This window comes from Notechis scutatus, chromosome Z (genome assembly GCF_049901735.1).
Source record: "Notechis scutatus isolate UNSWTSFEM ecotype Mainland chromosome Z, rNotScu1.2, whole genome shotgun sequence".
In the NCBI taxonomy this organism is placed as follows: Eukaryota; Metazoa; Chordata; class Lepidosauria; order Squamata; family Elapidae; genus Notechis; species Notechis scutatus.
Window position 1 is genome coordinate 52,697,742 of NC_142025.1, and position 24,521 is coordinate 52,722,262.

Genomic DNA, 24,521 nt, shown 5'->3' on the forward strand with positions numbered 1-24,521 from the left:
TGTTGGACTAGTGAGGAAGTGTGTTCCAGCTTTTTTACTGCATTTTTGTGTTCATCCAGACGGGTACTTATTCTTCTATTGGTGTGTCCAATGTATGTGGCAGGGCATGATGCGCAGGGGACTTCATATATGCCTTGGTTTTCCAGGTCAATTTTATCTTTGGGGTTTCTTAGGATGACTGCTATATTTCTGTCTGTTTTGAAGGCAGTCTTGATGTGATGCCTGTGTAGTATCTTACTGATTTTGTCTGTAGTACCTCTATGTAGGGCAGGACAGCTGTTCCATAGGTCTGTTCATCTTCTAGGTCTCCATTATGTCTCAGTGTGTTTTTGTGGACCAGGCCTGTGATTTTGCTTTTGTGGAAGCCATTGGCTGTCAGTACTTTAGTCAGGGTGCATAGTTCAGTCTTTATGTTGTCTTGTCTGCCAGGCGTTTGGTTCTGGCAATTAGTGTTTTGGCCACGGAGTTTATCTGTGCTGGGTGGTGGTGGGATTGGGCGTTGAGGTAGTGGTTGGTGTGTGTTTTCTTCTGATATATGGTGTGTCCTAGTGTGCCATCTGTTTTTTTGTAGACTAGTACATCTAGGAATGGTAGTTGTTTGTTTCCATTGCCATGGTGAATTTGATTTTTGGGTGTGTGCTGTTTAGGTGTGTTAGGAAATCATTTAGGTTTTCTTTTCCATGGGGCCAAATAATAAATGTGTCATCGATGTATCTTAGCCATAGTTTGGGTTTGTGGGTGGCATTGGCTAGGGCTCTGGATTTGAATTCTTCCATGAATAGAACATGAATACCAACCACCCAAATACCTCATGGAACTAGCAGAACACTGCTTAACTGACACATATTTCATATACAAAGGACAAAGATACAAGCAAATTGAAGGAGCCCCTATGGGATCACCACTGTCACCCGTCATTGCAAACCTGTTCATGGAAGAATTCGAATCCAGAGCATCACATCAAGACTGCCTTCAAAACAGACAGAAATATAGCAGCCATGTCCGACTCTTTACACCACCATGGACCATAGCATGCCAGAATCCTCTGCCCCCCGCCCCACTGTCTCCCAGAGTTTGCCCTTATTCATGCCATTGCATCAATGACACTATCTAATCATCTCATCCTCTGCGGTGCCCCTACTGGAATAATATACCAGCTGTAAATCTTAGCAATTTTAATAAATTTAATATTCACTGTGTATTTTACAATATTTTTCTTCATCAAAATTCCTTTGTTGCACAACAGTTCTTGAATCTAAATTCAGCACCCGTTTAATTTAATCTTAGTCAGTTTCTAGTTCATATTTCACCATTATCATACAGTTTTGTGATGAAAAGCATTTACAATAAATGTTGACTTCTTGTTCTTTATTAAATAATTTTGGACCATAATTCATCTTCCTCAGAGTTGTTAAGCATGGAAGACGATTCCAGATTATCAAAAGCTTAAACTGAATCAAGAAAGAATATAGTTGCCCTCTCATTTTATCAATAACATTCAAGATACAGCTGATATTGCTTGTCATATATTTCTCTGGGACAACTCCAGTCTGACCAGAAAGTATTAATTCAGTTTTTAAAAAATCCTCTTTTTGCAAGTATTGTAGTCTGTATTCATTAATGAAGTTTGTCTATACGATTCTGAATAGTTGTCATTTTCTTTCCTTGTAGATCAGAGAAATGAAAGCTTCTTTCCATAACATAGGGAGTTCTTGACTTCATTAATTACCTAGGATAGTGATCTAATCAACATTTCTTGGAAACACTTGTAGTATATTGTGGAGATGTCATCAAATCTGGGAGATTTATTTAATTTGTTTTCTGATTAGTAGTTTTGTTTGGTTACATGTTAAGAATTTCACTTCTGTTGATCTATAAACGTTAATATTATATTTCCTTAATTTTTCTGGATCAAATCTGTTTACTATATAGACTTGAATTATATTTAACAAATTGCTCCATCATATCCTTGTCTAGTTTGCATTTCTAATTCAGTACCAAATAGAAGTAATAATTCTTTGGTTTTGTTCATTTCACAGTTGGCAAATCAACATTTTGTTTGATTAGGTGCCTTTTTCAAAATATTTAGGTTTGATAAAATTCAAGTAGGATTCATATATTAAGGTACTCATTTCTTCCATTAGAGCTAGTTAATTATGAATTGTTTTAATCTTTTATACTAAATTCAAATTTGGGTTATAGTTGTGATTTATTTGCTTTAAATTCATTTACCGTAACAATAGATGCTGTTATTGCAAAAAAAAAAAAAAAATTGCTTGATACTGAGAGATAAAGTTTTTTTAAAAATTATTTAGTAGACTCCCTATGCAGAAGATAATAAAGAATCTTAAACTTATTTTGAAGAAACTTGATTCCTCTTGGCATTTCAATTTGAAATCATTTTGTAATAATAAAAGTTTAAGTGTCTAACTTTTATTCTGGAGGGTCTTCTATTTAATCTTACAATTATTGTGTTTTTTATATATGTAGGCCTATAACTTCTTGTCTAGGAGACTAATCAGTTAATAATCAAGCACATATTGATTCTAAAGTAAGTTTATGAATTGAAGACTAGGAGGTGTATTTTTATCCATTATTTATTCATTTATTTATATTCCACCTTTATTTTCATAAATTACTAAAAGTGTGAGCATACTCCACACACCTTTCTCCTATTTTCCCCTCAATAACTCTGTGAAGTCTATTTGTATTTCTATAAATTGAAAAGAGATAATAGTGGTATATTCTTCATATTTTGATGCAAATATTTAGATAAAGCAGGTGTGTCTATGGAAGAAAAAAAATGTTTCCCTCTGCAATTTCAAAAATTTACTGGCAGTTAAATTTTGTGAAGTGTGCCTGATGTTTCAGATCTTAATAAATTTTGAAATTGTTTTAGGCAATACTCAACTGGCATTGCAAATCATCAAAAGAAACCAGCTTCTCCCTTCAGTGAAAATGCTCTCTGAAATACGAAAGAAACCTGTATTCCAACCTCCCCACTTGGTTCAACCTATTCAGATGCCAACATTCACCACTGTTCAAAGGAAGTGAATAAATAGAATGGCCCTTTTGAGGGAGCACTTAAGATTTGTTTTATGACTTTGAAAAACTGTTATATATATCATATATCATACATTAAGGTGTTTTTTTTCCATTTTAAAATAAAATCTATAGAAAGACTTAAGACTCATTTTATTTTATTCAAGTTCGTTACTTATGATGTATATTGGTACTTTCCCTATGAATATATTTTATTAGTTCAAAATGGTATGACATTTTTGCATTGCTCCCAAGAAAACTGCTTGGATTTTTTTGTGAAAGAATTAAGTTTAATTTGAGGGAGCCATTGCACAACTGAAACAAGTATAGTTATATTACAGTAAAGATAGCCCTCAACTTACAACCACAATTGGGATTTGATTTTTGGTTACTAAATAATGCAGTCATTGGGTCATTACATGATCAAACCCAATTTTATGACCATCTTTACTCTGGTCATTAAGAGCATCATGTGTAAATCTGGCTTCCCCAATTGATATTACTTGTCAAGCTAGCTAGGAAGGTCATATATAGCAATAATGTGATTGAAAAATGTTGTAACTGATGTAAGTGTGAGCCAGTTGCGAAGCACCTGAATTGTGATCATATAACTCTGTGGATGGTGCAACAATTATGACTTTAAAAATGGATCACGTTTTGCAAGGCCATCATAACTTTGCACCATTGTTAATTGAACAGTCTTAAATGTAGGGCTACTTATATGGCAGCAACTCCCTGAAAATGAGTTTGTCTTTTGGTGACTGGCATGTAAAAATAACTTTTAATAAAGCCAAAGTTTGGCACTATTAAAATTAACTTGGGAGTTTGCAAAAAAAAATTGTTTCATTGTATTGGATCTATCCTTGTCAGAATGAATCTTCTGCCATGTTTATCAGTAAAAATCAGCAGAAATAGCATTCTTGAATCATCTCAGAATCATAGGAAATCTAAATGCCCTGCTGGTTCATGAAAACAACTTTTGAGCATACTAAAATGTTGCCCAAGACAGGGAACTTTGTTAATTGCTTAGGTTAAAAATGAGAAGAAAACAGCAACAGCTACAGAAGTGCTAAGTCGACTAGGCACAAGGGTTGTAAGAGAAAAACATATTAGTCTTATCCTACCAGTCCATAAAGTGGCAGGGTCTCCTTCACCCAAAATCTAGAACTACAGCTGAGCCAAAATGGTTTGGCAAAACTTCCAGAACGTGATAGTTTATTCCAGAAATAAAACAGAACATTTTCTATTTCATGCAAGCCTCTAACTGATCTGTTGACATTCATTCAAACATACAATTTTTGACTGTTGTCAAAACTTTGAATATGCTACTGATGGTACTTAAGCACATACTTCTTTGACTATAAGAAGCAAATATTCATCACTTTGTTTTTACAACATCATGTAATTGCAGCTTCACAGTAGAGGTAATTAAAATTAAATTTAAAAAAGCTGTAATTTGTTAAGTTACATATTCATATAATGTAATATATGAATAAAAGCATTAATAGGGAAAGAAACAGGTATTACCTATCTCCACAGAGATGTGAAAATATATGGGCAACTATTTTTGGAGGGGAAAAAAAGACAAACCACATTTGAAGTGAAGCTCACATTTATTTAATTAAACAAAAATAAAATAAACTGCATAGAAACATTTTTAAAGTCCATGGAGACCATGACTTTGTTTTAAGGCTGCTAGTAGCTGATACATCGTCTCCTTGCTACATCCTTCAGCCTTCTCCATGGACCACAAAGATACATTCAGAAGCCTCCATTTGAAAAAACACAAGTTCTAATATTTTAGCTTTCCAAATAAAGCTTGTGCCTCACCTTTCTCATATCACTCTGCAACCCAACAGCAATAGTTGGAGTGATCCAATTTTAAAAATTAATAGCTTTCAGTTGAAAAAATAAGTTGGCCAATCCAGCAATAATACATAGAAGGGGCTCTATAAGAATATGTTTTCTTCTAATAAATCTGATCTGGTTTGGCAGGATGTGAACTACTAAAAATTCAACTTGCTTTAAAAAATAGTGTATTTTCCAAAGCTAGGCAGAATTTTAAATAGTTCTGCAAATAAATGAATTGTTTAAAAAATGGGAGAAAATGGATTTATGTTAAGACTAATCAATGGAAGATTTGGTCCACAGAGTTTCTATGCTGATTTTTTAATTTTTATTTTGGTCTTGGACCAACCACAGGGTTGAGGCACAGAAAAATACTGGAAATGCTTTTTTCAAGAAAATAATCCCCAAGGTATGTCATACTACTGCTACTTTAAAAAGGAGGGGGGATTAGCACTATATAAACAGATATGTAATAGGTGAGGCACAATACAAAAAATATCACATACAACGTAGGAAAAGCCATCAGTTTGGATGAATAAACACACATTACATAGCCTACTTAAGAAATCTATAAGCCTACAAAAAGAACTTAGAGGCTTGATGACTTAAAGAATACCACACCCTACTATGTACACTAAACATTCAGTGACCAAAGCTCTGAAGAAAGGAACTTCCCACAAAGTAAAAAAAAATCAACCTGAGTTTGTAAATTGATACAATCATTGAAGTGGTCTAAGACCATGCAGATACACAAACATTTTTAAAAACTTTTCCTGAAGAACCATTAGTTGAGGATGATGGTGGTGTGTGGGGAGGGGGAAATTGACCTAATGTTTGTCATGCTGTAAAACCACTTAAAGGAATCCCAAAAAATATTTTCCATTCAAACTCAACTAATTGCAAATAGTTTTCTGTGCCCATTTCTCCAACTCCACTTATAAGCAAGTGTGCTTTCATTGCATCTTTGCAGCATGTGGGAAGCAATGGATGAAATAACCCAATTTAAGCTGATTTGGGTGAGGATCTTTTATCTCTGCCTAAATAAGCTGCTATGTGATAATTTGTAAAACAAATAAATCAATGTAAGAACCCTAACTCTCCTTTCACTGTGTGTTAATATAGGAGAATATTATTATTTCTCTTCATAGACTCAACTGCTTTGGACAATTAACCAGGCATTTCCAGATCTCCAGAAGATGGCTTTTCTATCAATTTGCTATAAATGCAGTGTATTTCTTTTTGTCAGAGAGAACCCTACAACCTACAGTGATTCTGTAACTAGAGTTAATTCATTATGCCAACCAGCTAAGCTAAGTATTGAAATAGAGATAGAGTTGTTCTATAAAGAGAATAAAGAGATAAATAAAGAGATAAAGTCATAGAGAAAGATGATTAATAGATTTGCCTGAGGTGTCCATTTTTAGTTCAGATAGCCTAATATTTAAAGAAAACAGCCAGGATGTTCTTGCTCTTTGGAACAGGAACTAAAAAAGGCTACCTGGCTTTCAGGTGGTTTTCTTGCCATGCTGAATACCCAATTTCTCCTCTGATGTCTGGAAGCTAACTTTGAGGTAGATGCTGTGCTTATAAAATTAACAGTGAGGTAGGAATTTAAAACATGTTTATGCAAGTATCCTGTACCACAGCAAACTGGGCTTGCTGACTTCCCAAAGACTGAAGGACTATAAACAGTGTTATCTTAAGTATCAATATTTACTTTTTACACAGCTAAAAACTGTCTGGAGGTAGGGTGAGGTGTCTAAATTTTCTTTTTTAAAAAACCCATTACCTTTTGGCACCACAGTTATGAGTATGACCATTTAAGAAAAAAGACCACCACATAAATGCTTGGGAAATTATTTTGAACCAGAATAAAATATAAGAATCTCCTAATCTTCAAAAGAAATCAGAGATGTGGATAAAAAGAAACTGATTTTTTTCTTCAATAAATTAATTTTGAACTTAATTATTTAAAAGTGACCGGATCAAATCATGCAATGCCAGCTGGATGCTGTAAAGAAGTACCTTCTTTAGTATCATTAATCTTAGGCAAAGTACCATTTATAGGGTTATCAAATGCCATTAAAGTTTCCCCAAAATTTATTTAAGAATACACTGTTCAGTTTACTATAGAAGTACCTGCTATTTAGTAGCACTTCTTGACTTCTATTAGGTTTTCAAGAAAAAAAAATTATTAGAAAACTAAATAACCTAACAGCTCATTGATTAGCCAAATTCAAATATTTATAGCACAACCAGCCTCCAAATGTAGGTTAAACTTTATAAATAACAAATATTTTGTAAATGAGATGTATTAGTTTAGTAAGCAAAAGCTGAAGATTTTACAAGCTGTTTTCAAACCTTTGCTCACCTAGTGTTAATCTGTATTCAATTTCTGCCGATTAGGAGCCTGGTAAATCCATCCCAAATAAATCCAGACCCCTAGAGGGCATTTTACATTGATAATATTTTTTTCTGTTATAAATTCATTGTACTATAAATACTCCTGTGAGAAGCTTCCATAAAACCTTAAAGTGAAATAACATGTGCTTTGAATTATCTATTGCAGTAACTGGACAGAAGTAAATCTGGCAGCCAAACAGCAGCATATAAAAATTAAAAACTTAGTACACAAGGAGAAAAATTGTATGAAAACACTACTTTTTTAAATTGTTTATTTTGTCCCAAAATATGTATATATCTGCAATAGCATGGAAGAAAGTATTTGTGGATGACCAAATACAGACATATACCTTCCCCTCAGAGGGTTCCTATCTTTGCAATCTCGTATAGCCTCTTAATGTAGGCATGTAAGTGTGCATATAATATGCCTTTCAAAAATAGAACTACATTAATCATCAGTTTTATGAGTTTAGAAAGAATAGATAGCACAGAACTCTTACTGGACAAAACCTTCTAGAAATAGCTTATTTTATAATAAGGCTAGTAGAAAACAAAGTTGGAATCATGGAAATAACACATTCCCTTAGAAGAACATCAAGAATTCTGTCAACAATAAAGCTTTTAACCAGTTATCTTTGGTAGCTATTTTGGAGAAATTAGAACATTAGAGTTTCAAGTACAAACTAAAATCTGAAATGCCTAAAATCTGAAATGACTGGTTTTACATTAAATTTGTCATCAAGATAGATAAACTTCAATTTCCAGTGCTCTTTGTCAACTCCAGTAACAGTTTCTGACAAGCACAATGTGACTTATATGGACAAGACTTATTTATTTTATATCCTACCTTTATTATTTATTAAAGGCAGGGAAAATAGAACCCCCACCCCCGGCTGAAATAGAATAATATTTGGTGTCCAAGAGAATAACATATTTTCAACATCACAATGTTATTTTAAAGTATTAATACCACCTCAATCATATACTACCTGTATATTGGTCTGCCCATGGTCAAGAAGGCAATCCTTAGTTTCAGATATTTTTTTATCTTTTATAGTCTTTTATCCCTCATAAGTGATGCTCCTTTGCAACTTAGCTTTATATCAGTTGCGGCAACATAAAATATTGAAAGTAGCGTATATTTTATCAATTCTACCTCAAGCCTAATTTGAATCCTTGTCTCAGTGATACTGGTGGTGATGTTGGCCCAATTGATTTATATACCATATGACATTAGAAATGCTAAGATGGTTCAGTGAAGAATTATAAGATTGTGAACTCCCTGAATCTCTGGGAGAAGGATATAGTAATTAACTATCCCTTTTATCAATGTAGCCATCCAGTTAAAAAATGAACTCAATTCCATTATCTCTGGAAAGTAATACCTTTGAAAATGCAAAAAGTGCAATCATAACATATTGTTCTGGTCAAAACATTCAAGGATAGATCTGCCAGTGATGAATATATGGTTGGGTAGGAAGCATTATTTTTCATTAAATGTTCATATTATCCCCTTCTGATTAGTCAGTTCTAAAAAGAGAATTAATCTCTTTGCAAACTCTTGGATTGCTGATTGCTCTATCAGTATTTTGGATCTCAAAGCAGAATCCCAAATAAAAGTAATTAGACTACATGACGGACATGATTCCAAGGACAGCCTTAGCATAGAGACTAAGCACCATAGTAACTCAGCACACATTTGCTCAAATATCAATAGAGGCATATAGGGGTATAATGACAAAGCAGGGAAGGAATTACATTCCTATGATTTGATATAAAACTTGAATTACAGAGCTTCTTGGAGAAGTATAAATATTCTCAGTATTTTCAGTGCTAAATGTGGCTGATTGAATTCAAAGTATTTACTAGTTTTGGTTTTAGATATGCACCCCCATTTTACATGGCATTCTTTGGCGCTGGAGCAAATGAGGTAGGATTTAGGGTGGTTCACTTTCCACAGTCTTTATCCCAAAGAGGGAGCTACATGGTTATCCTGTCAGGATGAATTTCCCATGTAGATATTCCATTTAATAGGGGGGGGGGGGAGAGAAGAGAGCCTGAAAAAGGCAGGAAACTGTCCACTCAGATTACATACTATTATCTACTTTCTTTCTTTACTGTTAACTTCTGATATGCACCCTGAAATTCCAAATTTCAACTTCTTGTGATATATATACCTGAAAAATCACATGTCTTGATAACACTACATTACAAAAAGCTAATTTCTTCAACACAAATCTTCAAAACAGAAATATATCATCCCTAAACATCTGACTCAATGTAATGGCAATTGCCATATATAGACACATACAGACAATACATAAGGGAAGTGACTTTAAAAAAAACAACTGGAAGAAAGGTTATGAGAAAAAATACTAGCCTAAGAGGAAATCCTCATTTGCCTTGAACATCCAATTATATCAAAGCTACATTCCAAACATATCCTTTTGAAGTCAGAAGCTATTTGGGGAGACACATTCTCACCCATATAGACAGCAATAGACAGCAATAGAGGTAACTTCTAAAGTTTCCAAGTGTAGAGAGCAACTTTGCCTAGCAGAAAAAAAAGCTGTTTCCAGGAGCTGGCTGGCTCTCCAGGGCTATTTACCTATGGGTGGTTTTGCCCTGCAGCCCTTTGGGCCAAAGTCCAAACTACCAAAATAAGGTTGAACACATCACATTTTGTGCATCCTCAAACATTGTTTTGGTGTGGTGAAATTACTGCATTTTTCAAAATACACATTCAGAAAAGTACCAGTGACAAAGAACCTAGCCTTTTGGTGGGGGCTGGTGATTTCCATCCCACTTTAAAAGAAAAGGCCTTCTGAAATAAGATGCTATGTGGAACAGTATGTCAAATGCACTGAGGTATAAAAAAAAGAGAACAAAGAAAAGATTTCTCTGCTGCAGCAGCATCTAAAAATACAGCTCCCTTCACCTTCTCCAATAAGAAAAAACACAGTACAATCTGAATATAAAACAATTAAAAATCTAAAACTACTGATTTTTTTTCTTCTTTTTCAAGATGTGTGTGCCTCTTTGGCAGAATCTACAAAATTTATCACACAGCCAGCTAATGTGCACAGAAACAAGCTTGTGCATGAGTGTCCCATTTAGGGAAAAGAGGCTTAATTTTATACTGCACCGTGTATACTATGGATGTAAAGGAACATAAAGATAATGAGGTAGATTAAGAGTTCATATAATCACAGGTTCAACCCCTGCAGATATAAAGGGAAAATACATTCATCTATAAAAAAAATTAAAGATGAGGTAGGTTTGAACTATCATTGGAATATTTGTATATTTATGTGTGGCAAGATCTCTTAAAAGGATTTTCCCTGAGACAGTTTCTTCTTAGTACACATATACACAGATCAGAATATGAGGATTCGATTGTTTCCAAAGTCCACCACAACTATCATGCCATCTGGGGTGACAGTAATACCTGAAGGACGGTCCATCTGACCAAAGCCACTTCCCTGAGTGCCAAATTTGCATAAAAAACTACCATTTGGTTCAAAAATCTGTACACGATGGTTCCTGGAATCTGCCACAATAATACGACCTTCCTGATCCACAGCCACACCTTGTGGGCGCAAAAACTGGCCATTATTTGTGCCTTCAGACCCAAGGAAACGGGCTGACTGACAGTCAGGGCGAATGACTAGAAGACGATGATTGTTGAAATCAGTCACGACAAGATGGCCCTCGTGATTGAATGTCACACCTCGTGGGGAATCAAAGTGCTTCCAGAGTGTTCCTTCAAAACCATATTTATTCAGGAACACTCCGTCAGGTCCAAACAATTGAACCCGATGATTCCTTGTGTCGGACACCAGGATTTTCCCCTCAGAGTTAACCGCTACATCCCATGGATAATTGAACTGCCCATTCTTGGTCCCCTTCTCCCCAAACTTGAGAATGAATTGGCCATCAAAAGTGAAGATCTGGATGCGATGATTGTCCTTGTCTGCCACAACAATCCTCCGTGAGGAGTCACAGGCAACACCAGCAGGCCTATCAAACTGGCCAGGTCTGGAGCCCAAGGTGCCAAACTTGTGGTGAAAAGCCCCACAAGGTTTAAAGATCTGAATGCGGTTGTTGCTGCGATCAGCAACAATGATATAGCCCTCCTTGTCTACACTAACACCCCAGGGGCGGCACAGCTTTCCATCACTATCCCCCTCACTAGCAAAACAGAGCCCCGGCAATCCAATGCCAATATAACTGCGGCCTGATTTGACCATGACTTTAAATGGGCTGCTTTCTATATGCTGGTTGCACATCATGACTGAGATCAGATGTTCCCCTTCCATCTGTGGCCTGTAATTTACAAGATAAGTTCCATTCTGCTGGTCACAAATATCAGCACCAAAGAGATTTCCATCTGGCCCCATTACAACGGCTGAAATCATGTCTCCCCCAGAAAGGCGAGGCTCACCATCGTGATCATAACCTATCACTGAGAAAGAGGCTACTTTGCCTTGCAATGCACGTTTGAGACCCTCCCCAGTGGCTTTGGTCAGAGGAGCAAAGGCCCCACTGCTGACAAATCCCATAGACTTGATGGCCAAATACAGTGCCTGATCAGGAGGAGTAAACATGACCCTGTCATCCTCTTGAGGCTGCAGGAAGCCTCTTACATTCTTCATTTCCTGCATCTGTGCAAGCATCCGATCCCGTGCTAAGAGGATATCCATGTTCCGGCCCTCTTCTAAGACTTGCTGGACTGCGCTGATGGTGTTATCTAGCTTATTGAGATTTTGACGTAACTTCTCAACTTGCAAGTAGAGGGACTTGGCTTTCACTTGGCGGATTTTTTCCACCTAAAATAAGAGCAAGAAAGCATATTTAGAATTATCAACTACAAATGCTATAGAAAATGGAACATAATATTTGAATGTGCAAAAGCAAACCTTGCAAAACTGGTAAAATTAATAAAGAATTTTAATATTCCTCCCAACTTAATATTTACTTATTTATTTATTGTTGAATTTCTACCTAAATATTCTTGGAAAGCCACCCCATAATGGTTTACAACCATTATTATATAATATTTTAATATTGTATTAAAATATTATATATTATATAATAAAGTAGCCAACAAAGCTGACATAATACAAAATAATATTTAACAAGTCATATAAAACATTGCTAAAATGGCCATCAAGCAAATTGATAAATTCAAAGAGATAATCACAAAGGAAAGCTAGCTTACAGAAATGTTTTTCAAATCTGATTAGACAAGCAGCCAAGAAGCACTAAGACCACTCCTTGGAGGGGTGGAATCCATAATATTGGTGATGCCATTGAGAAGGCCTGGTTATTTCTAGCCAAGTGTTTTTGGGGGGCACCCAAAGTAGATCTTGTTATATGAATGGAGTTTCCAGATGATAATGTACTGTACTTCCAGATGATAATGTACTATACTCAACGAGTAGTTCTTAACAGGTCTAAAAGTCTACATGGGGGGAAGTAAGCAGTGGGGTGCCACAAGGTCTTAGGCCCAGTACTCTTCAATATTTCATTAACGACTTAGATGAGGGAATAGAAGGGGAACTTACCAAATTTGCAGATGATACTAAGCTGGCAAGAATAGCTAACACCTAAGAAGATAGGCTCAAGATCCAGACGGATCTTGACAGATTAGAACACTGGGCTGTATCTAACAAAATGAAATTCAATGTAGAGAAAAGTCCTACACTTAGACAAGAAAAACCAAAAGTACACATATAGACTGGGTGAAACCAGGCTCAATAGCAGTAACTGTGAGAGGGATCTTGGAATCTTAGTGGACAACCAGCTAAATATGAGCCAGCAATGTGCAGCAGCAGCCAAAAAAGCTAATGCAATCCTAAATTGTATTAACAGAGGGATACAATCAAGATCAAGGGAGGTGCTAATACCACTCTATAAAGACTTAGTAAGACCACATCTAGAGTTCTGTTCACATTACAAAAAAGATGTTGAGACTCTAGAAAAAGTACAAAGAAGAGCAACCAGGATGATTAGGGGACTGGAGACTAAAACATATGAAGAACGGTTACAGGAACTGGGCTTGGCTAGTCTAGTAAAGAGAAGGACCAGGGGAGACATGATAACAGTCTTCCAATATTTTTTTCCCCCCAAAGTTTTTATTTTTTACAACAAAAACATAAAGCCCACTTTCAATTATATACATAGTGTGTCAGTTGGTTACAATCTTTTGTGCTATCCTTTTTTACCATTACTCACAAGTTATATAAATTCTCACCTTATTAGTCTAGCTTGTGCTTCTATAATATCAATTATTAAACATTAATTTGACTATTTTTCCATCATTTTATACGAGATATTCTAATTTTCATTATGATTTAATCTTATACATTCATCCAATGGTTATATATTTTATATTGTATTCTTTATCAGTCTATTATCTTTTATTGTAAGGCTTACTAATCTATTTCTTTACCATGTCTTTTTATCTAACCATTGATAAAATAAATCCCATATCATATAAAATTGTTTATCCTCTTGTTCTCTAATTTCAAATGTCAATTTACTCATTTTGGCACAGTTCATGATTTTCTTAATAATTTCCTCCTGCATAGGTATTTTTTCATTTTTCTAATTCTTAGCAAATACAATTCTAGCCGCTGTTAAAACATTTACAATCAAATATTTCAATTCTTTACAATATATTTCTGGTATAATTCCCAATAAAAATATCTCAGGTTTAAAGTCTATGTGTTGTTTTGTCATTTTTTCCAACCATATGTGGATTATAGTCCAATATCTTTTTGCATCCAAGCATGTCCACCACATGTGGTAATATGAACCAGGTATCTGATGACATTTCCAACATTTATCCGATTTATTCTTGAACATCCTCGCAATTCTCCCCAGGGGTAAGTGCCACCTGTAAAACATCTTATACAAATTTTCTTTATACGCAGTTGACATTGTCATTTTATAATTTTGAGACCACAATTTTTGCCATTTTTCTAAATCAATCCCATATCCAAAATTTTCCCCCCAAGCAATCATTGTTTCTTTTACTTGTTCTTCCTTTAATTTAAACTCTAGCAAATGTCCATAAAGTTTTTTTATTACTTTTTCATCAGTACCTGTCAAAATTTTATCTAAATCAGTCAACTTATCATAGATACCTTGTTTTAACATCTTTATCAATCTAGACTGTATTTGCAAATAAGAAAACCAATTCATTTTTACACCTTATTCATCCAACGCTTGCATAGATTTAAGTTTACCCTTTTCGTTCAATATCTCACCATATCTCACCATATCTAACTGTTTGTTCCTTTTTATTGGATAGGAAAAAGCTTCAATAGTAGATAACCATAGCGGAATTTTTAAATAATATTGCTTTTTTATCTTCTCCCAGTTTAGAAACAATACTTCTCGAATATAATGTCTTCTAAAATACCCCTGCATTTTAGTTCCCTTATACCAGAGGAAGGCATGCCACCCTAACAGCAGGTCATGTCCTAAATTCAAAGTCTAGTGTTCCTTAATGTTATCCACTCCTTTACCCACATCAGACTTGTCGCTTGGTACTATAATTTCCTATTGGGCAAAGCAAATCCTCCTCTCATTCTTGCATCTTGTAACAATTTAAGTTTTATTCTCGCTTTCTTCCACTGCCAAATGTATTTTAGCACTATTTTGTTTAAATCTTCAAAAAATTATTTCCCTAATCTGATTGGAATTGTCTGGAATAAGTATAAGATTCTGGGCAATACATTCATCTTAATTGTAGATATTCTCCCAATCAGTGATAATTGTAAATTTTCCCATTTTATCAAATCTGTTGCAATCTGTTGTTTAAGTTTGAGATAATTGTCCTCCTTAAGTATGCTACATCTTGGTGTTATATGTATCCCTAAATACTTAAGGTTAAGTATTTGTGACTTGGATCCCCAAAACTTCCTCCAGTTCTTTCTTTCGTCTTACTAATATGTTCTTTGCTAAAATCTTTGTTTTATCTTTATTTATTTTCAAACCTGCTACTTTCCCATACTCTTCTATCTTTTCTATCAGTTTAGGTGCAGACTCCAATGGATCCTCTAATATAAATACCAGGTCATCTGTAAAAGCTTGTAATTTATACTTTTCTTTTTTAATTTTCATTCCTTTTAATTTCTTTTTCTTCTCTGATGTTCCTATTCAGCACTTCCAGTGTTAACACAAACAACAGAGGCGACAGTGGACAGCCTTGTCTGGTCCCTTTTCTTATATTTATAAAGTCTGTTAACTCTCCATTTATCATAACCTTTGCAGTTTATTTATGATATATTGTTTCGATGGCTTGAGTAAATTTTTTACCAAAGCCCATTTGGTCCAATTGTAACAGCATAAAATGCCAATTCACATTATCAAAGGTGTTTTGTGCATCTATAAACATCAGAGCCATTTGTTTTTCAGGATGTGCCTCATAGTATTCCAGTGTATTTAAAATTATTCTCATGTTATCTTTAATCTGTCTCTTCGGCAGAAATCCATTTTGATCAGGATGAATAAAATTGTTTAAGTATCTTTTCAGTCTTTCTTCCAGAATTGAAGCAAAAATTTTATAATCTGAATTTAATAGTGATATAGGTCTGTAATTTTTAACTTGCTGTGGATCTGTGTCCTCCTTAGGTACAAGTGTTATATATGCTTCTGACTATGTTTCGGGTGTTCTCTTCTTTGTCATAACTTCATTCATAATTTCTGCTAAGTGAAGATTCAATGTTTCCTGGAATGTCTTATAAAATTCCACTGGCAAACCGCCCGGACCTGGTGCTTTCCCAATGTTTTGCTTTTTTAAAGCTTCTGTTAATTCCATCATTGTTATATTACTTTCTAACATTGTTTCAATATCTTTGGGTATCTGGGGCAAATTTGCTTCCTGTAAGTATTGTTGAATTCTTTCTTCCTGAACATTCTCTTGATGGTACATTTTTCCATAGTAATCTTGATTACTTTTTTTCTTCTCCGCATTTCCATAGCATACATGTCCTTGTTCATTTATCAATTGATTTATTCTTCTCGAGTCTCTTTCCTTTCTCAATTTATATGCTAGCCATCTGCCTGGTTTATTTGCATCTTCAAATTAGTTCTGCTTAGCATTTCTAATTTTTGTGCTATTTCTTCTTTTTCCATTAGCCCCATTTTATGCTTAGTTATGTCCATTTTAATTTTAATGTCCTTTTTTGTGGAAATTTCTGTAGTTCTTTTTCCAACATCTTGTAGTCATCTTCCAATATTTTAAAGATTTTTGTTTGTTTTATATTTCTTTTCTTTGTATAGTCCATTATCAAACCTCTTGTATAAGCCTTCATCATGTCCCAGAGGTTCTGTAATGATGTATCCTCTTTTGTATTTTCTTTAAAGAAAAAAGTCAATTCTCTCTCAATTTTCTGTTTAAAGTCTTTTTCCTTTATTTAAAGTCCATCTAGATCTCCTTTTTTGTCCTTTCCATACAAGTATTATTGGATTGTGATCTGCCCAGGTACTTGCTTCTATTTCAATGTCTTGTATGTTAGAAAGCAATTCTGTTGACATCCATATCATATCTATTCTAGACCATGATGCATGTCTATTTGAATAAAAGGTATATTGTTTATTTTCCGCATTTCTTTCCCTCCATGCATCTTTTAAGTTTATCTCATCTACCATTCAAAAGAAGGGTTTTGGCAATGTCTTTCTAGTTTTCTTTGCTGTTTTTTGTGTTTTATAATCCAATTTGTTATTTATTATTCCATTAAAATCTCCCATCAAACAGATATCAACATAGTCCAGTTCAATTATTTTCTTATGTAATTTCCTGTAAAAATCTTCTTGATTATTATTTGGAGCATAAATTTCTATTAAAAGTGTCTTTAGATTATTGTCCGTTATCTCCACCATCAAAATCCTTCCATCATCATCTGTATATATTTGTTCCGCAGGGATTGTATCTCTAATGTATAACACCACTCCTCTCTTTTTACAATGTGTTAACGCCATAAATAATTTCCCTAATTTTTGTTGTTTCAATATATAATCATGTTGTTTTTTAATATGTACTTCTTGTAGGCAGATTATATCAAATTTTAAATTCTCTAACTTATGAAATACTTTTCTTCTTTTAATAGCTGAATTAAGCCCATTTATATTAATTGTAATCAATTTTTTCTCGTCCATTTTAGACTTTGTAAGAAGGATTTGTTGCTCTAGTAGATCTTGGTTCTCATTGTTCTCTGGGTACACCACCTACGGCTCCTTCCTCTTTTTCAATTACTGCTGTACATTCCTCTTGAAATTCAATTAACAACTCTTCTTTTCTTGTATCCTCCTCCCTTCCTCTAAAATATTCCAGATAGAATAACTCCGCTTTTTCAACTGTATCAATTCTGTGTCTTTGTTCCTGCCAGGTAAACATAAGACCTTCGGGTATCAGCCATCTGTAATTTATTCCTCTCTTAAGTAAATCTTTGGTCAAAAATAAATATTCTCTTCCTATCTCTCTCACTCTTCTCGGTACCTGTTTCAGTACCACTGTTTCTTTATCATTGTACTTTAGTGTTTTTTCTCTTGCTGCCTGCAGTATTTGGGATTTTATTATTTTCTTAGTAAATCTGCTATGAACTTCTCTTGGCAGTTTATTTCTCATTGCATATCTTGTATAAACACGAAACTTTGTCCATTCCATCCATCATCTTCTCTTTAGTTACCTCTAATGCTTCTGCCAGGATTTCTGTCATAATTTCAGCAAGGTTTTCACCCTTTTCTTCTTCTATATTTTGAAATCTAAGATAGAATTCTGATTTATCAATTTCCCATCCCAATGATTGCAGAGATCTGCCCTTATATCTTTCCACTTCACTCAATTGGGTATCCATATCTCCAATCTTCTTATCTCTTTGTACATCTTGTTCTTCAATTTTTTTAATTCTGTCCTCGTATTGCAACATCATCTGTTGAATATTTTCTATTTTTTCATCCATCTTTTCCATTCTTTGCTCAATATTCTCTGTTTTCTTTTCAATATTATCTGTTTTTACTTGTATCTTTTGAATTCCTTGCATAGTCATCTGCAGTGTCACTTCTCCTTCTCTTGTTGTAACATCATCTGTATTGATTGTTGTCCTCCAAATGGTGAGGAAGAAGAAGTCGGGATTGAAGAAGCTGAGGCTGGTATTTTTCTGCTCATCTTAAAGTACAATAGAAAAATTGAAAAGAAAAAAACAAGAGCAGCCAATTGCCACTCCAGTAAAAATAAAAAAAAATAATTAAAAATAAAAAAGGGAAGGGAAAAACCTTCAGGCACTTGAATACCTTAATCCAATTGATCCCAATTATGTAGGAAAAAAGGAAAAAAAATGGAAAAAGGATGAAAAAATAAAAAAATTAAGAAAAGATTTAAAAAGACAGAAATCTGTATATTCCCCTTGCCAAAGAGGTAAAACAAAGTGAGGGGGGGGGAAGTAGTCTTATTCTTGCATCAAAGGACTCGAGTCCAAATATAAAAATCCAACTGGGGGGGAATAGAAAAAAAAGGAAAGAGAAAATGCAATTCTGTCAACAAGCAAAGCACTGCCACTATATGTTTGAAGCTCTTTACTAAATCAAAAAACAAATTTTCCAGTTCTCTTTTCAAGGTCACTTCAATCTTCTTTCTTCAATTTCAAATCCATACTCCAGCTATCAGTAGTTCCACAGAAGAGCACCTGCAATCTACATGCTCTTCCCACTATCTTTTCAATGAAAAGCACAGAGTCCTTGAATGTAACAGCAAATGTATCAACAAGAAAGAAAGAAAAACAATGTATCCAATCCTCCAGGTGGCAGCGCTACTTATTTCCCTTTCCTTTCCCTTCCCCTCTAATATTAAAATCAGGAATAAAAATATATATAAATAATCGAAAATTATTAAAAAGAAAAAACAAGAGAATAAAAAACTTTTCCAAAGAGTTATTTTGAAGGGAAAAAATTAAAATTAAAAAGGAAAGACCAATCCAGTTGAAAAGTTAAAAAGTTTTAACAAAATCCAAAGTTCCAATAAAAAGAAAAAAAAACACTTCAGGTTTAATTTGTGCTTAATCTCTCCAGTTGAGCACTTTTATCTTAGTAGAAAATTATCTCACCAAACTGACCCACTTTCTTTCCAACTTTCTTCCGTTCCGGAGCTGTCCCAGGTTCAGCAGCTTTAATGGCTGCCTCTCCACTGTGGGAAAAAAGGGCTTCTCCTGGATCTACCAGGGACTTTGTGATGTCCCTGGGATCGACAGGATGTGCCCTCCTCTATTCACCATCTCTACGGGACAGTTTAGGTCCGTTGGGACCGTCCTGCAATGGAGATATCAGCAGCGATCTTAGAGCTTAAAGATCGCATGCTGTACCGCTGTGACGCAAGCTCCGCCCTCTCCCTGCGGTTTTCCAATATTTGAGGGGCTGCCACAGAGAGGAAGGGGTCAAGCTATTTTCTAAAGCACCTGTAGGCCAGACAAGGAATAATGGATGGAAACTGAACAAGGAGAGATTTAACATGGAAATAAGGAGAAACTTTCTGACAGTGAGAACAATCAACCAATGGAACACCTTGCCCTCAGAAGTTGTGGGAGCGCCATCACTCATTTCTTCTTTCAAGAAGAAATTGGACTGCCATCTGTCAAAAATGGTGTAGGGTATCCTGCTTGGGTGGGGGGTTGGACTAGATGACCTAAAAGGTCCCTTCCAACTCTGATTATCTGTTATCTGTGGAAGTCATTTCTTCAGATCAGGTGTGTCAAACTCAATTTCATCAAGGTTGTGTTTGACCTCAGGGTGTGTGAGGTGGCCAATTCAACATCACTCATGTAGGAGGTGCCTGTGGTGGCCCAAATGTTCTGCCAGTGAAAATGGGTTGCTGAACTCAGTTTTTGGCAGCAACAGCTGCCTGCAACTGTCATGCCCCTGGTGGAGACTGACTTTGAGGAAGAGGAGGAACAACCAACAGGGAGTGGGAATATGGCTCCAGAGGTGGTGCAGGAGGCTGGGGAAGGGCAGAGGCCAGCTGAGCAATCAGAAGAGGATCGAGACCCATCCCCTATCCATCCTAGGGCATGTAGAGAGGTGAGGATCAGGGAAAAGCGAGGTCTACTCAGGAGATTACCATGATCCTCCTCGTGGCTTGCAGCTGGGAGCTATGTATATAAGTTTGTAACTGCATAGTCAGAATTGCTGGAGTCAAAGTTTAGTGTTTCCTTTGAAAGAGGTTTATCTTTGTTGGCGTTCTTCCCACGGACTCTCCCTGTTATCTTCCCGGAATGTATAATTCATTATTTTGGCTTGCTTCGGATCTCTCGTCAATGCGGTTTGTTTTGGTTTCCTTTTGCCTCGTTATTTACTTTTGTGACTTTAAACTGTGCCTAATAAAACAGTGAAGTTAAGTTGAAAGCATTACTGGACTTTAATGTATGTTTTGGGTTTGGGTTATTTTGAGAGACTACGGGTCATCACAGCAACCTTCTGCCAGCAAAAATGGAGCTTGGGAGGCACCGCGGGCCAATCCTTTGCTATTTCCAGGGTGGCCCCATCAGTCAGATCCACCCCCTGGGCCTTGAGTTTGACACTCCTGTTTTAGATAGTCAAAAACCCAAGCTGCAAAAGATGTTGAAATAAGCACTTTGGAATTTACTTCAAAAAACAATGGATAGTTATTGAAGTTGAGTGAGATTTATGTCACATATTCCTAAGGAAACCTGAAGCAAGTCTAGTCACTATCCTGACATTATCTGTGCCAACCAGAAGCAGATGGAATTATTCATCAGTCACTACTTTTACAAGCACCTGTACTTTTTAAAATAAACTTTATTAGCCTTTCAAAAACAAATAGATAATCATTACATTAACAGCTCTGTGACATCAATCTCATGCATTTCTATCTTTTGTGCATATTTACAAATATATATAATTTATGCAAATATATACATTTAATCTATAAATTGCTTATCTTAAATTCCTTCATTTTCCATCTGTCTTAATTCAATCCAATTATACCATGTTCCCCAGATTTTGTAATATTCAGACTCATCTTTCTCTTGTAACATTAAGATCAGTTTGTCCATTTCAGCACATCATAATTTTTTGAATAATCAATTCATCTGGGGGAATGCAGTTGTGCTTCCAGCATTGAGCATAAGATATTCTGGCAGCCATTAAAATATGTAATACATTTTATATTTTTTCCATATTTCTTTTTAAATATCCCTAACAAGAATAATTCTGGTTCCAATTCTATTTGATCCTTAAGAATTTCTTGCAGCCAATATTTAATTTTAAGCCAGTATTTCTGGGCCTCAGGACAAGACCACCACATATGATAGAAAGTACCCTCTTTCTTTCTACATTTCCAACATGCTGGACTCATGTTGGGGTATATCTTCACCAATCTCGCTGGGGGCAGATACCATCTTATGGAACATCTTATAAATATTCTCTTTGTATGATGCCGATTTTGTTAATTTGTAGTTTTTGTTCCAAATACTTTCCCAATCTGTCAAATTTATATTATGTCCTATGTTTTGAGCCCAAGGTATCATACATCCCTTAACAACTTCTTCTAATTCAACCTCTAACAAAAGTTTATAAATTTTTGTAATGTTTTTTTTCATTCGGGCCTAATAAAATTTTATCCAATTGTTGAAATTCTGAATATATTTCAAAATCTTTTATATATTTTTTATATCTGTTTTGTAACTGGAGATATGCCCACCAATCAATACATATCCCTTGTTTTGGGAGATCCTGATTCAATTTTAACTTCCCTTGTGTAACTAAAACCTCTTTATATTTTGTCATTTTGCATAGGTCCAGATTGTTAGGATGTATCATAGCTTCCATAATAGATAACCAAATTGGAATTTTCATATAATGTCTCCTTCTTATTTTAATCTAATTTTGTATAAGGGAATCTCTAATCAAATGTCTATGGAAATATGATTGTCTTTTGGTTCCTGTATCCTACAAAAAGGAGTGCCATCCTTTTTGCAGGTGATGGCCCTCTAAACTTAATATTCGCTTATGATTTAAATTAATCCATTCCTTAGTCCAAATTAACACTGTCGCTTTATAATACATCTCCCAGTTTGGGAGTACAAAGCCACCTCTGCTTTTATAATTTTGTAGTGCTTTCTTTTTTATTCTAGGTTTTTTCCTTAGCCATATAAATTTTGCCATAATTTTATTCATCTCATTGAAAAAAAAATTCTCTAATTTAATGGGGATCGTTTGAAATAGATATAAGAATTTAGGTAGGATAGTCATTATTGCCGCTATTCTTCCTAAGAGTGATAGCTGTAATTTGGCCCATAATTCTAAACCTTTCTTTGTCTGTTGTATAAATTTAGTATAATTATCCTCTTTTATTGTTATACAGTGTGCGGTAAACCAAATACCTAAATATTTAATTTTCTTTGTTATTTGCAGTCCTATTACTCTTTCTAATTCTATTTTCTGTAATTCCGTCAAATTTTTAGTTAAAAGTTTAGGTTTTTGTCTATTAATTTTGAGGCCGGACTTTTCCCTGTATCTTTCCAATTCTCTAATTATCTCCTTCCCTGTCTCTATGGGGTCCTCTATGATAAATACCAGGTCATCCGCAAAGACTTGCAATTTATATTCTTCCTTTTTGACTTTAGTTCCTTTTATCCCTGGATTCTATCTAATTCATCTTAGGAGACTCTCTAGTGACAAGTTAAAAATCAGAGGTGACAGAGGACAACCTTGCCTTACTCCTTTTCTTATTTTAAAACTGGGTATTTTCACCATTTAATATGATATTCGCTTTCTGGGTAGAATATATTGTTTTTATTATGTTCTCAAATTTATTTCTTAATTTCATAATTTGAATTTGTATCATAAATTTCCAGTTTAAATTATCAAATGCCTTCTGGGTGTCCAGAAAAACAAGGGCAACTTGTTTCTCTGGGTATACCTCATAGTATTCTAGGATGTCTAGCACTGTCCTTATGTTATTTCTGATTTGTCTAAACAGCAAGAATCCATTTTGGTCAGAGTGGATATTTCAATCTGTTTGCTATTATAGTTGCGAAAATTTTATAATCGACATTCAATAATGATATCGGTCTGTAATTTTGGATTAATCTATTATCTGTGCCCTCCTTTGGGATTAGCGAGATATATGTTTCCCTCCACGAGCCCAGCATTTTGGTTTCTATCGAGACTTCATTATATAAATCTAACATCAATGATACTATTTGTTCATCCATCATATTCTATAATTCTCCTGGAAATCCCATCTGGCCCTGGAGTTTTATTTATTTTTCTGATTCTTAATTGCTTGCTTCAATTCTGACATAGTTATTTCTTTAGATAGGTTTTCCTTTAGGTCTTCTGCTATTAATGGACTCCCTTCTTCTTCCAAATATTCTTTTATCTTTTCCTCATCTACTTCCTCACATTTATACAAATCTTCAAAATATTGTTGTGCAATTTTTCCCCATCTATTATATGTTGCTATTCTCCGTTCTTATCCTGTAGTTGATATATTATTTCTTTTCCATTTCTTTTTTAAGTCTATATGAAAGCCATCTTCCTGGTTAATTTGCTTGCTTGAAAAAGGGTTGTTTGGCTGCTTTTAGGTTTTTCACCATTTCTTCCTGTTCTAATATGTTAAATTTATGTTCAACTTTTCAGTTTTTCTCTAATTTTAGTATTTTATGGTGTTTTTTGCAACTGTAATTCTAAATTTTTAATTTCTTCCTGCAGAGTATTATGTTGAGTCCACCTCTCTTTATTCTTTTTAGCTGTATAAGATATTATGATTCTGCATATGTAAGCCTTCATGGTGTCCCAAAGATTTTGTGTCAATGTATGTTGCCTAGTATTTTCATTAAAAAATAGTGCTAATTCTTATTTAAGCTTCAGAATGAATTCTTTATCATATTTTTTTTCCGACCTCTCCAAGTTATTTTAAGCGGTTTGTGGTCTGCCCAAATGTTTGGTAGTATTTCTATGTCCTCCACTTCTCTTCCTATTTCTCTGTCCATCCAGACCATGTCAATGCGGGATCATGATTGATGTGGATTGGAATAAAAAATAAATTGTCTTTTATCTGAATTCAGTTGTCTCCAAACATCTAATAGGTTCAGTTTTGCAATCATTTCAAAACCTGTTCTTGGTAATAATACTCTTCTTTTGTTCCCAATTTTCTTTTCACTACTGTAGTCTTTTTTTGTAATCTACTATTGTATTATAAT

The 24,521-nt window shown here is 34.7% G+C and overlaps 2 protein-coding genes across 7 annotated transcripts in view; one reads left to right on the forward strand and one right to left on the reverse strand.

Annotated features, from left to right (window-relative positions):
- The window catches only part of CNOT10 (CCR4-NOT transcription complex subunit 10), a 55,583-nt gene extending 52,401 nt beyond the window's left edge, over positions 1-3,182 (forward strand). For all 6 annotated transcript variants that reach the window (XM_026686570.2, XM_087946103.1, XM_087946105.1 and 3 more), the window contains one exon: positions 2,900-3,182. In XM_026686570.2, coding sequence (XP_026542355.1) covers positions 2,900-3,054 — 155 coding nt within the window. In that variant the 3' untranslated portion in view covers positions 3,055-3,182. The remainder of the gene's footprint in view (positions 1-2,899) is intronic.
- Positions 3,183-3,230: 48 nt separating this feature from the next.
- The window catches only part of TRIM71 (tripartite motif containing 71), an 89,981-nt gene continuing 68,690 nt past the window's right edge, over positions 3,231-24,521 (reverse strand). Inside the window, exon 4 of the mRNA XM_026686567.2 lies at positions 3,231-12,122. Within this exon, the coding sequence (XP_026542352.2) occupies positions 10,671-12,122 (1,452 nt within the window). The 3' untranslated portion in view covers positions 3,231-10,670. The remainder of the gene's footprint in view (positions 12,123-24,521) is intronic.